The 13,782-nt window shown below is 34.5% G+C and overlaps 1 protein-coding gene across 10 annotated transcripts in view; it reads left to right on the top strand.

Moving 5' to 3' along the window:
- IBTK (inhibitor of Bruton tyrosine kinase) overlaps positions 1-13,782 on the top strand; it is a 63,782-nt gene that overhangs the window by 24,027 nt on the left and 25,973 nt on the right. For 7 of the 10 annotated variants that reach the window (XM_075498268.1, XM_075498263.1, XM_075498267.1 and 4 more), the window contains 11 exons: positions 157-334; positions 1,862-2,039; positions 2,884-3,480; positions 4,801-4,887; positions 5,849-5,931; positions 6,046-6,083; positions 7,890-7,986; positions 8,379-8,480; positions 9,457-9,574; positions 11,197-11,257; positions 11,974-12,116. In XM_075498268.1, coding sequence (XP_075354383.1) covers positions 157-334; positions 1,862-2,039; positions 2,884-3,480; positions 4,801-4,887; positions 5,849-5,931; positions 6,046-6,083; positions 7,890-7,986; positions 8,379-8,480; positions 9,457-9,574; positions 11,197-11,257; positions 11,974-12,116 — 1,682 coding nt within the window. The remainder of the gene's footprint in view (positions 1-156; positions 335-1,861; positions 2,040-2,883; positions 3,481-4,800; positions 4,888-5,848; positions 5,932-6,045; positions 6,084-7,889; positions 7,987-8,378; positions 8,481-9,456; positions 9,575-11,196; positions 11,258-11,973; positions 12,117-13,782) is intronic. The other 3 variants (XM_075498265.1, XM_075498262.1, XM_075498264.1) reach the window with 3 other exon arrangements.

Below are 13,782 nucleotides of genomic sequence, written 5' to 3'. Positions count from 1 at the left end.
GACGCTCATAACACTTTAGGATATAATTTTGTCTTTCTCCTTTTATATGCCACTTTGAGATGGCATGTTCTTGTGTTTAAAAAAGTAGTGTGTAATATGTAACTGCTTTTATATGATATGAGGATTTCCCCTTTCTCTGAAAAAATGATATTATAGGTGTTTTGCTGGAAGTCATCTAACAACTCCATGAAGCAGTGTCGTTGGGTGTATGGCCGGCAAGTCTTCATGTCCGATGTTGCTTTGAATAGGAACGAAATAATGTTTGTCACACAGGATGGTGAAGCCTTTACAGGGAAGTGGCTGGAAGAAGGGAAAAAAATTGCAGAAAAGAAAGGTTAGTTGTGATTTCTTAATTGTTTTTAAGTACTCCAAATCAATATAAAAATTTAATTGAATCTCTACAGTTTCTAACAGTATTACGTGCTGAGTTCATTCTTTCCTCTGTGGCTGACAGTTGGTAGCATTGACCACTACTGTTCTCTTTCCTCAATAATATCAAGATTTACTTACTTTGCAGCCTTTGGTTAACCTTCAGGTGGAGATTTCCAGGAAGAAGAGTACTTCTGAAGAGTAATAGTAGCACAAGGGTCCAGTGTAATGATCTTGTCACATATTAGATGACCAGTCCTAAGAGACTGGCATTGAACAAAAGAAGGAGCATGTACTTGCTTGCACTGCTAAATCTGTGAAACCTTATCATATTTCCTAGATCCTTATCTGGGCATAATATAGGGTCCAGAGCAATTTCTGCCTTATTAACTTGGCTCATATTGCTGAGAGTAGGTCCTAATGGATTGTTTTTCTGCAAGGAAGATACCTGTCTACTATAGGACAAGATTTTAATTGAAACTGTCAGTTCTGTTCATGTAGGGGTCTTAAAATTCTGTGGATAGAAATGGATTTACTTCCAATCTGGGATGTATTTGAACTTTATAGCTTTATGTTGCAGTTCTACTTCCTTTGATACTGAGATTCCATCTGTAGTTTTATCAGTCCATTTTTGCATTCTTTCACAGCAAAAATTTTTCCTCTGTCGCTCAATGCAGAGTTGCATACTAGTTTTACTCTGTTGCTACTTTCTTTTATTCTACACATCACACAGTAGTTCCCTCATTACAGAGGCACCAAATGCATCACCTTTTTGTTCTGTCCTGGTGCTGGTATGTGTCTGTAGTCACTCTTTTATTTCTGCTTATTACTGTTCTTTTTGTAGTTTTAGTATCTTCAAGGAAACTTCAGAATCTGGACCTGTTGACTAGTTGAATGTCTAGCTGATGTTCATCACTGATTTGTAATGAATGAGAGCTTCTGTTTTTTTGAGAGGTTTTAATGAATGTGGTGAATGGTGTGCATGTATTCAGTTATCCAGTTCTTGAAAAATAATCCACTATTCAGAGAATATCACATTTTTTTCAATAGTCTTTTGTTAGTTTGGGTATAATTTAAACAGATATAAGATGAAGTCTGAAGGCAATTGTATTATATCTGCTGTAATTGATATGACAGGAAAAGAAAACAATCTTGCACTGCAATACCCTGATGCACAGCTTGTTTCATTCCACAAGAGGTTGCATTGAATGTTAGATGGAGTGTTTTCCCTTATGTGAAGAAGTGGCAAAACAATTCCACAAGAAATTCTGGATAAAAACTCTCCTATATGTAATGTAAAGTCTTATTCTTAAAAAGTCTTCCTGCATTTCAGTTAAGTGAACTGAAATCTTCAGCATAATTTAGCCTTATTCAGTGACTCCATTAATGGACTTACAGAAGTCATAAATCTGCCTTTTTGTTATATCAGTTGCATTTTAATTAGCTGGACCTTTCTGTGGGTTTTTTTCCAATTTCTTTTTTTTTTTTTTAGCAGAACTTGTATCGAGCCTTCAGAATTCTTCATGTGATGTGTCTTGTGAACATGATACAAACAGTGTGTATGAAAGAATTAGACTTCAGAAGCTTACTTTTGTCCACCGAGCTGTTAGTATTGCCACTGATCCTAATGGTTGCAATTTTGCTGTTTTACAGTCAGATCCTAAAACAAGGTATATTTAAAATGTCAGCAACTGTAATTTTTCTCTTTTTTGTGTGTGATTGCAATTAAATAATTCTGTTTTTCAAAACCATTTTTGGCTCATACAGAAGTCACAGTAAATGTGGTTACCCATACTGCTAGAGAATAGCACTTGTTAGTAAACAGCTGTGTTGAAGTTACCCGAAGACCTCAGCTTATATATTTGCATAATTAGTATAGATAGTGTTGTTGTTTTATCTAAAGTGTTTAAGGCAAGCATTTGCAATATATTTCTTAGTACACTTTGAGCTCTAAATACTGTGGAAATTCACCCTTTCAGTAATCACCGATAACCAGCTTTTAAATAAAAGTAAAAAGTGGATCCTTATTTGTTTGGAAAAAATGTTTAAAGTAAAATGAGTAAGTAGAATACTGAACCATGTTCCTTGCACTCTCATAATAGTTTCCAATGTATCTGATAAATAAGTAAATATTAGCTTTTTTTTTTTTCTTACTGCTTTGGATTGTAGTATGAAATACAGCAAACATTTCTGTGTTTTCTTGTTGGAAAAATGAGATGAAGATAAGATAGTTCTGATAATACATATTTACTGGCTACATTATAAAGACAAAATACTGTATTTGATATTCTGAAGCTAGACAGATCTTACCGATGTGGTTTAATTGCCTAAATACCAGATTATTAGTTCTTTACAAAAAGAGTAGGACAAGAAATGTTGAGTAGTCCAGCAATGTAAGAAAAAAACCAAACAAACCAAATGGAAACAACCTCACCCTCTTCATTAAACATACTATATAAAATTTTATGGAGCTTGTAAATAGTGGGTTTTTTGATGGATTTCCTTTTGTTCTAGTCTCTATGAAATTCCAAGTGTGTCATTATCAAGTTTTGGAGAGGATTTTGGCAAACTGTTAGATGAAACAGATGAAATGGACAGCATCCATGATGTGACTTTTCAGATTGGCACAAGAACTTACCCTGTGCACAAATACATCTTGGCTGTGCGCTCTGACTTCTTCAAGAAGCTGTTTGTTTCCAATGACAACCAGCTAGACACTCCAGACATCTACCGTAAAGATGAAGATGCTGTTGGATGTGATCTTTATGTAATAGAGAAAGTTCATCCAGATCTCTTTGCATACCTTCTGCAGTTCATATACACTGATACTTGCGATCTTTTGACTCACGGTTATAAACCAAAAATCCTGCAAAAAGAAAAATCAGAAGAATATCAAGATACTTTAATTTCTAACCTGAGCAAAATGAGTTTTGATGAAAATGTTAATGGAAAGTCTGCATTTGAGATTTATAGAAATAATCAAGTGCAAGTTATAAATGAAAAACAGAAGAGCAAATCTAAAAAAGGCAAAGTTGTTGGTGAAGAAGCTAACCTCATAAAAATGTTGCAAAGTGCTGCAAAGAAGTTTGGACTCAGCAATTTAAGTGGAAGGTAGGTGAAAGGAAATGCATTTATATTCTATTCACAGAGTGTTTTTATGTAAGCGGATCTAACTTTATTTGTAATTTAAAGTTGGCTAGTTGAGGTTGATAAGTTTGCCTTTTTTTGCTTGTTTTGTTGTTTGTAAGTATAAAAGTTTACAGCACATGCCGTGTCATCTCTTTAAAGCAACATCAGTTTGTTCTGATGCTCTTCGCTAAGAGAAAGCATGTATGACTTCTTCTAATAATGTCAGAAGCAGACTTCTGTAGCATGATTATGTACTTAAAGCATCATTTTTCAATAGGCTTCTGTATGATGGAAGTGTGCCATTGACCCTTATTGTGTCCTAGAACCTCTTGGACATTTGTATTTAAAACGTCTGTCCTGTGTATCTTTTAAGGCATGAGCTCTCTGAGGCTTGACATCTGATGCAAATCATCTGACTTTCCAGAATGACTGTCATAAAACATCAATACTTGTTTTGTTAGAGACAGCTGATCTAATTGAGTTTTGGATTGATGATTTTCTATGCTGTGGTCCATAGTCTAGCAGTTTTTCCATAGACAGTGAGCATATTTAGCATAAAACAACACAAAGCAAGGTTAAATTCTTGTTTAACTGATGCATTTTTAATGTCACTTGGTGAAACTAATGGAATTGAGACCAAACGTCTCTGTAGGACTGTGTTACTTGGGTTTTTTTTTTTCCCCCGCATTTGTCTTTTCCTTTCAAAGGAGGGAATGAGCTTTTTCAGGGCAGTTTTTTTCACTGTATTTTTTGCAAACACTAAAATTAATCAGGAAAGACGTGAAGCTGCTGCTAAAACTGAGTTCCCAAGTAAAATTTCTGTGTTAAAGCGCTTTCCGTTTGAAAGTGTATTGCTTTGTAATCCACCAGCAGCACTCCTTTACCATCCCATTCACAAGCCTCCTTGATGAATTAGGGTGCTAAAGAAGCCTGTGCTGAAACATGCATCTCTACCAAACCACTGTCTTTGCTCAGATAACTGACTAGTAGTAGTATGTATAACTCGTAGATTTTTGACCCTGTGGTTTGGGCTTTGGCCTTAACTATAGCAGTATAGCCTTCATCTAAGATAATAAATAAGGTATCTAAGGTATGGAAAGAATGTCAATTACATTTTCCATCTGCAGTGAAGACTTTCAAGTAGCAACTGGCCCTTTCTAGTTTTCTGTGATGAATGATTTTGATCCCTTTTCATATTCACAATATGAGCCCACTGAAGTGCTGTTACTTTGTGAAACTGTTCTTAATGGTTTGAACTGTATACTATTTGTATTACTTATTACTAATGTTAATGATTTGTAGGTTGGATGGAGTCAGGTTAGAAAATGGAAAAATTAATGTGGTCAACAAGAAGAATGGGAACAAACCAAAGTTATATCAGAAGAAATGGTAAACTTTTTAAATCAAGCTTCCCCTACCCTCACCATCTTCCTCTTATGTCATCTCTTTATCTGTTAAGTGTAGGCTAAGGTTGATCAGCTGTATTTTAACTTCTAGTGTACACTTGTCTCTCTTTCACAGTAACTCATGTTTGGACGTTCTTTATAGATGCTTACAGACTGATCTATGAATTAGTAATCTGGTATAGATTATGTATGGTATATCTTTGCTTCTTTTTGCTGTACATTAATGTGTTCTGTGGATAAACTGTGTCATAGAATACTAATGGCAGGAGAAATGTTGTGGGTAATCCAGTCAAAAGCAGTTTGACTTTTGCAAATATGCTTGCTGTGACAATAAGACTACATGGATTGGAAATAAGCAAATATATAATATTTTTTCTAATTAAGAAAATCTCTGGAATATCTTTCAATAGAAAAATTCCTTACGCTTTTATTAGAGTGATGTTTGTTTTTTAATTCCATTGGTGTGATTGGATTATTTATATCCAAAGGCTTGAATAGTCTACTTATGTAGTAAAAGCTACATTGCATAAAAGTAGCTTTTTCATAGAATTTTGATTACTTCACTCTTAAAATGCATTGTCAAAGCCTATAGTAGCTACTAATGTAAAAGAAATAACTAACTTAACATAGATCATTTAAGATTGACTAAAATTAGCCATAATTAATTTATTTGGTCATAGCAATTTTGAAACAGTAATTGACCATGTTTTGAAGGAAATACTTCAGATGGAATTTTGAGAGCTCAATTTTGGACATAAAATTTCTCTCTTGAAACTATCTTGCCTGTACTTTTAGGTTCATTTTGTATGATACTATTAAAGTTCAGGTGTGTTTTATTTTAAAGGATAAATCCTAACTTGCTAAAGTAAGCATTTATTTGTAGAGTTTACAACTTGTAGCTGTTCTGAATAGCCACAGTTCTGATCCTATTAAATATCTTCTAGTTCGTACCTCTGCGATGTGACCCTGAAATCTTTAGATGGAAAGGAATTCCCGTGTCATAAGTGTGTACTTTGTGCAAGACTTGGTATGTGTGTGTATTTATTTTTTTTTATATATATATATATATAAAAAATATGACATATTGTCTTTTTAAACTGAAATTTTATTGCATCTTGAACTGAAATGCCTTTCTTTACAGATTATTTTCACAGCATGTTAAGCAGCTCATGGATTGAGGTAAGCTCGCCAATAAACATGTGTGGTGGTATGTTTTGTTTCATCCAATAAGTGACAGCTTTTCAGTTTTTCCTAGAATAACATATCCTAAATAGTGGCAAAAAGGAAAGGCTGGATTCTTAGATCCTGTTTGCAAGAAAAAAAAACAACCCACATTTTTGGTTGCTCTATATTTGTACTATTGAGATTGTGTATTAAATGAGAGTAATAAATGTATAATGTATATCAAAGGAAACTGAAGTATTACTTTTGTTTTAGAGGTTTATTTTGAGCTAGTTCATGGATTTATAAAAGCTGTTGTACTGTTCTTATGGGATACTGCTTTGGATGAATTTTCATTTTCTTTCTGTAACAGATCTTTTAATTTAAATAGTATGAAGTATGGAATAGCTTTTCATATGTACTTAGTGAAAGATACAGCAGAATCAAGAGTCAATGTGTAGAATCTCTAGTTGACTTTTACTGTTAATGAAATAGAGGATATCAAGGACTATTCCACTTAGTCACCAACTGCTGCTTTTTCAAAAGGTGTAGATCTTTTATTTGTCTTGGTTCCTATTTGCTAGCTGGGTGTCAATGCCCTGGTTGTTCCTGGACATCGTAATTTCACTAAATGCCTCTGTTTAAGTATTTGAATGCTATTGATAATGCTTGTTGAAAGAGAGGAAAGGTGTAAATGGAGAAGCATTTTTCAGAGACTGAAAGCTGAAGCAGTGTGCAAGAGTTTTCTCAACTTTCATAGCTTTTTGGCAATATGTAAATCTAAGAACCTGGCAAAGTACTGGCAGTTCTCTTTTGCTGCGCAAGAGAACTTTACCTGTCCTCTGAGTTACTGTGCTGCCTTTTCCTCAGTCATCGTGAGGAAATATATCTGAAATACTGTGACACAAGTGATTGATTGGGTTTTTCTTTTATTTTTTTTAAGTGTTGAATGTCCATTTGTGTCACTGATTTCTTTATCAGTTGTATGTAGGTCGTAAGTTATCTATTATTTCATAAGTAAATCTAAATCATACTAAATTCATAAGTAAATATTTTGTGAATCAAGTGCTCTAGATGTTGTATAAAAATCTTGATGTCTGTAAGAGGTTTTTAAACTTCAGATGGGAAATATGTCAGTACCAGTAGCATGTTCTAAAGCAAAAGAAATCTTTTAGTATAAAGCTTTGCTTCAGTACCACCTGAAATAAACCAAAGTTGTTAAGCAGTGATGTTGCATAAACTTGAATGGTGACAATTACATGATTTAATGGCTAATGTTTATTCATACAAAAGCTTTGCCTTAATGGTTAAGATTGTTCTTCAAATGCATGGTTTGCTGAGGACCTTGTTTTCTGAGAGATTAACAGTCAGGGCTACTTTCATTTTATTCTTGCATGGGAACTTGTGATTTCGCTAGATCTTTTACCCTGGAAGGAAAGCAGTTCAGTACTTGTGTAGGGGATTCCTGTAGTTCTGCTTTTAGACAATTGTGAGTGAAGTAGTATAATCAAGGAGGACTGTTAGAGAAGACGCTCAAACTGATGAAACACTGAACTGTTTCATGGGTATTTATTCAGAACTTTGGGCAGATTTTAATTGCTCTGCTACAATCAATTCTTAATTGAACAGATTGAACTTTAATTGAGCTTGAACAGATTTTGTGCAAATGCTTAAATAATTGTTTAACTTTGAATATGTGACCCTCAATCCAAGTAATTTGCTAAATATAATTGCTGTCTTAATTTTGTATTTTATTCCAGGTAGTCAATTTCTTTTACTCTTTTTTTTTTTTTTTTTTTTTTTTTTAATCCTTTTGCCTTTTAGGCTTCTTGTTGTTCAGCTCTGGAAATGCCAATCCATTCTGACATACTACAGATAATTGTAGATTACCTGTATACAGATGAAGCTCTTGCGATAAAAGGTGCCATTAATATATTTTCAACTCAGCTGTAGCTCCTGCAATTTTTATATTTTTAAAATAGAAATTCAATAATTAGTATGCTTGCATTGAAGTTTTATGTAGAAAATCCAAATTTTTGTGACTCTTCCTTTAGATTTTTAGGTGATAGCTGTACCCCAGGCCTTTTTGTACCTTTTCTTTAGTTTGTCAAACTGCAGTTTTCCTTTTCCCTCCTCCTCTTGCTTCAAAAAAATGACTGTTTGTGCTCTTCTAAGCTATTCTTGTGCTGTGAAAATCCCATCAAAATTTACAAAGCCATTACATTTGTCCTTTGGTAGTATCTCATTGAAGCTGTATGTGTTATAGTTGCTTTTGACTTGCCTACAGTGTTTATGGGATGCTTTGTTTTCCAGATTCTCAAAATGTGGAATTCATATGTAATGTTCTTGTGGTAGCTGACCAACTTCTTATATCCAGACTCAAAGAAATCTGTGAAGTAGCCATTGCAGAAAAACGTGAGTTCTTCCACTTGTATCATAAAGGGTTAGAGAATAAAAAATGCTTTTTTAAGATGTTAATGTTCTTGCCTATTTCAGCACGGAATTATTTGGTTATATTCCTTTGCTCTGATTGCCTTTTGCTTTTCATTGCATAGCTGTTAACAGTTGCTTCTTTAGTCTGGGTGATGTTCTAGGTTTGCATAATCTTCCATTCCTTATGCATCATTGTCTTCATCTCACGCTCTTTAATAAAAGAAAAAAAAAGTAAGAAAAGCAAAAAGCAAAAAAACCCCTCAAAACCACTACAACAAATAAATGAAACTTTTATAAAACCTTTATTTCATTGAATTCAAACTTCTTGTCTTTAAAACATGATAAAATGAATTCTATGTTTCTATTTCTGTCCTTCTATGTAGTTCTACTAGTTCTGTTGTTTGTTTGACATAATGCTGTTTCTATATGGCTATGAAGGTCTGTCTCTTCTAGAAAACACTAAGTGTTGTTGCTTAGCTTCATACAAGAAGTCAGCATACAATTTTTACTTGGCATTTCTTAGTGACTTCCATTTTTCTCTCTCTCTCCCCCCTGCCCCCTAGTCCTTCACCCCCCCGCCCTTTTTTTTTTTTCTTTCTCCCTGCTGAGGGAACATTTGGAGCTTTAAGAACTGTTTATGATGTATATGAAACTTGCTATTTTTAACTATCTTTTTCCCCTTTGTTTTGGACTGCTGAGTTTTAATACATTGAAACTGATATGTTTGTAGGTAGGGCCTTTCTATTTCCGTGAAGCAGCCATTGCATTCAAGCTGCTACAGAGTTATGTGGAGCTTGCCATAATTTATGGTCTTTTGAGCATTAGCATTTTTTCTAGGAATGGAGAAGTATATGGTATGTTTCAATACCTAGATCATGCTGTGCAGTAAGTCTTAAAAACTGCTGCATGATGTTGCAGCACGTTACCCAATTTAGTTTGTTGTGTTTCTTCTTTGCAGTTACTTTAAAGAATGCTGCCGAGCTGTTGGAGTTCTCAGCAATGTATAATGCTGAACAGTTAAAACTGTCCTGCTTGCAGTTCATAGGACTCAATATGGCAGCTTTGCTTGAAGCAAGGTAAGGAGGAATGCAACTGTGTTCATGTAGTAGCTGTTAAATTCAAACATCCTAAAAAGGCAAAAGGGTTGAAAGAACTAGTAGGAGCAGTTAAATATTAAAATGCAACTGAATGCTGCTAGTTTAAAGGGAAGCTCATTTTTGCCCAACAGGGAGAGAGAAACTAGTTAAATATCTGTACGTACTGTACCAGTTCTATAGTACAAAACACTGTTACAATCTGGCACGAAGACCCTGAATTAAGAGGAAAAACCTCTCTTGAATTCAGTGGGCTTTGACATTAGGCCTAATCTTGTTTGGATTTTTTAAATTGTTTTTGAAGATGCATAAAACTGCTGTCATTTTTTTGTTGTTTGTTTTTCTTTTTCTCTTTTTTAACATGATAGTTACTATGCAAATTGAATTTATTTTAAGAAGGTTTATTATAGCTGGTGCATTTTCCAAAGAGGATGCGCCTGCCTTCTGGTAGTCTCTTTGCTTTAACTGTCTGCAGTGAGGGCTGAACAGATTAATTAATTACCCTTGCTTTGCACAATGATTCAGCTGGGGTTCTGAGAAGTTGAAGGTGTGCTCTGGCCTTCCTTCTCTTGATGCTTTTGGACAGGTCTTCAAGTTGCTTCCAGAGTACATATCATCTTCGCAGAGCAAGCCTTATCAGCACTGATTAAACTTCTTTTCTAGCAAAGACTTAAAAAAAACCCCAAAAAACAACCAAACAAAAAAACCCCATCTGTATTATTGATCCACTCTGTCCACTCCTAGGCTTTTTGTCATGCTTTCTTTTACTTATAGAAGTTCTCAGAGATCTGAACCGGTTCAGAATGCCAGCAGTTCATTGCTATGTCACACAACTGCTCTGCTTGTATCACAGATACAGGAATTCATTCATATTAGCAATTTTCCTCTTCACATCTTTATAAACATTTTAACCTTTGATTTTGGAGAGAAGAGTAAAAATCTAATCACATTGTCCTAAGTATTATTCTGAATTCAGATTTGTTTTATCTTAAGCCTGGAAAGGACATGCAACATTCTTACTACAATTAAGACTGTATCTGCATTTTAGTGAAAATCTCAAAATGTCATTACTGGGTAGCAAGACTTTTAATCTGAGACACCTGAGACAGACAGGACTTAGTTGTGACAGCTTTGTGCAAGGAGAGCTGCTCACGTGGACAAGACAGTTCTGTTGAGTAAAAGTTGTTGTTGCTGCAGTATTATTTTTTGGCATAAATGTCAAGGGATGTTGTGGCTGAGTTTTATAGAAGAATTTGCATAGACTTGGAGTATTAGATACATGTCAGGAAGACTTGAAAGTCTGCAGAAATATGTAAAGTAATGACCAGTTCATGCTGATTTAACTATATAGGTCTATATTGGCTGTGGCCTTAAGTAAAAGTAGGCTATCTGGAAAGGTTGTGGGCTTAATCCTGCCTTACAACAAGGGCATTGACTAGTTCACATTTTGTGTTCATTTTCTTCTGACTCTGTGACCACCATGAATAGGTAATAATGCTTGTAGGTGAGATTAATCTAAAACGTTCATTTGAATTTTTCATTAATGTGATTTTTTTTTTTTTTTTTTTTAAGCTGATAAGATAAATTTGTATTTAATATTTTAGGACTCTGGATGTCTTAAGTGATGAAGTTGTAAAGGATCTTTCTGTTTATTACAGGAAAATGGTAAGTTGTACAACTTGAGTGTAAGCTGATTAGGTTTAAAATGAGAACAGATGAGTAATAAATATATACCTGCAGGGTCTGTAGATGACAGGCTAAATGTGGAACATCTGACTCAAAAGCTAAGGTTAGCTGCTGCTATTATCACTCTCATGGAGCTCATATTTCATTATTCACTAGCCACTGCTGCAACAGTATTGTGTCCTGTAAATTAATTAATTATACACATTAAACGTATTAATGTTCTGTAATTAACAATTGTTGTGTGAAAAAACATAAGCAAAACCTATGGAAAAGAGCATCTGTTACTTAGAAGAAAGGAGAAGAAAGCAAATTATACTTCTCGAGGGTAAGGTTCAGGGTGATCATATAGATCTTAAAAATAATGTGAAAGTTGAACTTTAATGCAAAGGGGAAAATCAAGGCCCATTATAATCCAGTATTCTTTAACTGTACAGTAGTAAAAGATGAATGTTGGCAAAACCTTGAAGCATTTTTTTGTCAGGAGTTACAGGCAGCTGAAACACACTCATTCTGAGTCTGTCACTTAAAATAATTCACCTTCCATTTTGCTTGAAGATGTAATTTAAGATTATAAGCTGGTTAAGTAATTAATTACTTGATCTGTAAAAGTGTTTTAAATGACAGTCAGTTTTGATCCTTTTACAAGAGATCATATATTTGCTAGCATACAACTTAAGAGAAACTTAGTATAACAGGTTTTACAATTACAGATTCCAGCTATGGTCAGGAGAGTAATTACTCCGTATCCAGATGGACCTGACATAAGTTCTTTTGAGCCTGAAGGTGGAGAGAACTTCGTCTTTTTAAGGGAAGAAATGAATACAGAACAAAATTCTCAGTAAGTATCTATTTTTCATCAACATTTTTTAATAGGTGAGATGTATATGGTATTTATCCCCCTTTGAGTGGTGCCTGTCTCCCTTTGGGTTCAGAATTGAAATTAAGAAATAGGAGAAATGGAGATTTCAAAGACTGTTCTCAGTTCCCTTAAGTATTTTAAAATGCTACAGAACTGTGGTGGAGCACTTTTTTTCAGTTTATAAGTAGCATGTGAGTAAACGTAGCAAAACAAGCATTCACGGTAATGTTTGGGAGTTGTGCATGTGATGAAAGTATCTGTGTATGTATGAGACCAACTGTGGAGCTCATTGAACTTCACGGAATTAGGAGAAATCAAAAGAGAAAAAACCAGACTTTAATGTATTATTGATCTGTCTGGAAAATTGTGATAATCTACATTTCTTAATATTAACAGAATTGTCATGCGAAATACGAAGTTTTTTGTAGCATGAGTTTTTAATCTGTCAGTTTAAAGTGGCTACTGTCTGGCTGTAGAATAACAAAACAAGCGACCTGTGTTTAAGACTTGTGTTAGAAAATGTGATCCAAACAACTGTAGATCAGGTAGTTTGGCCTTGGTGGTTTTGTGAACTCCTCGTATTCTGTCTTTGAACGTTTGTTCTGAAGACATAGAGGTGAGAGCAATAGAATCTGTAAAGTCTTGTCAGACTAACTTAATATGGTGCTTTTCTCTGACGAGCAAATAATAAAATTACAACTGCTTTTTTTGGTACAGTTTTTAAACTGGAGAAATTAACTATGACATCACAACTATGAAAACTTAATTTGATAAGATGACTTTGTAACATGCTTCCAAACAGTGAAATATGATGTCATTGTGCAGATGAGACCTCACCTGCGGTATTGTGTACTGTTCTGACTGCTTGTGTCAAGAAAAGTTTTGCTAAATGAACTAGTACAGATAAGGACTAGTAGATCAAGGGAACTGAGAGGCTATTTTCTATTAGAATTCAAGCCTTTCAGTGTTTTTAAAAGCTAGATGATAGCCTTTAGGGAATAGGGCAGTACAAGGATTAAAAAAACCCCCAAGCATTGTAAGGTTACAGTATTGATGCAGGAATGAATAAGTATGTATATAGTTATTCCACAAAAAGCTTCTCAGAGAAGCTTTTTGAAATAGGGTTACTGTAGCTGTGATTCATATAATTCTTAATTTCTAGTAGTTTTGTTAAAATGAAAGATGCCTTTTATTTGATTCCATTCTTCCTAATAACATATATAGGAACATATGGCATTTTGGTAACATGACCATATACCTGCTTTATTGTAGAAGTAGTATTATCTTGGTGGCAATATTTGCGTTGGGGAAAAATGAGACCAACTGTGGAGTTTATTGAACTTCGTTAATTTAGGAGAAATCAAGAGAGAAAAAAGTGGAGACTTGGATGTAGTTTACTTTATGTCAGTTGCTGTGATGTGTAGCAGGTTTAATCTGACCTAGGTGGCAGTGCCAGCCTATGCACTGTGTCAGCAGAGGTCTTTTGTGGAGTGTACTAGACTAGAGACTAGATCTAGATTGGAAAGAATTTTTTCTCTTCCTCCTGCATTTCCTGCCCCCCCTCAATCATTTACTAAATAGTTGTGCCAATGCATAAGCGGAGCCTGAACAAGCAGCTAGTGACAGCTGGTGGGACCAGGTATTA

This window comes from Mycteria americana, chromosome 3, assembly GCF_035582795.1.
Source record: "Mycteria americana isolate JAX WOST 10 ecotype Jacksonville Zoo and Gardens chromosome 3, USCA_MyAme_1.0, whole genome shotgun sequence".
NCBI classification, from domain to species: Eukaryota; Metazoa; Chordata; class Aves; order Ciconiiformes; family Ciconiidae; genus Mycteria; species Mycteria americana.
Note: the sequence above shows the minus strand (reverse complement) of the source record. Positions and strands in the feature narration are given on the sequence as shown.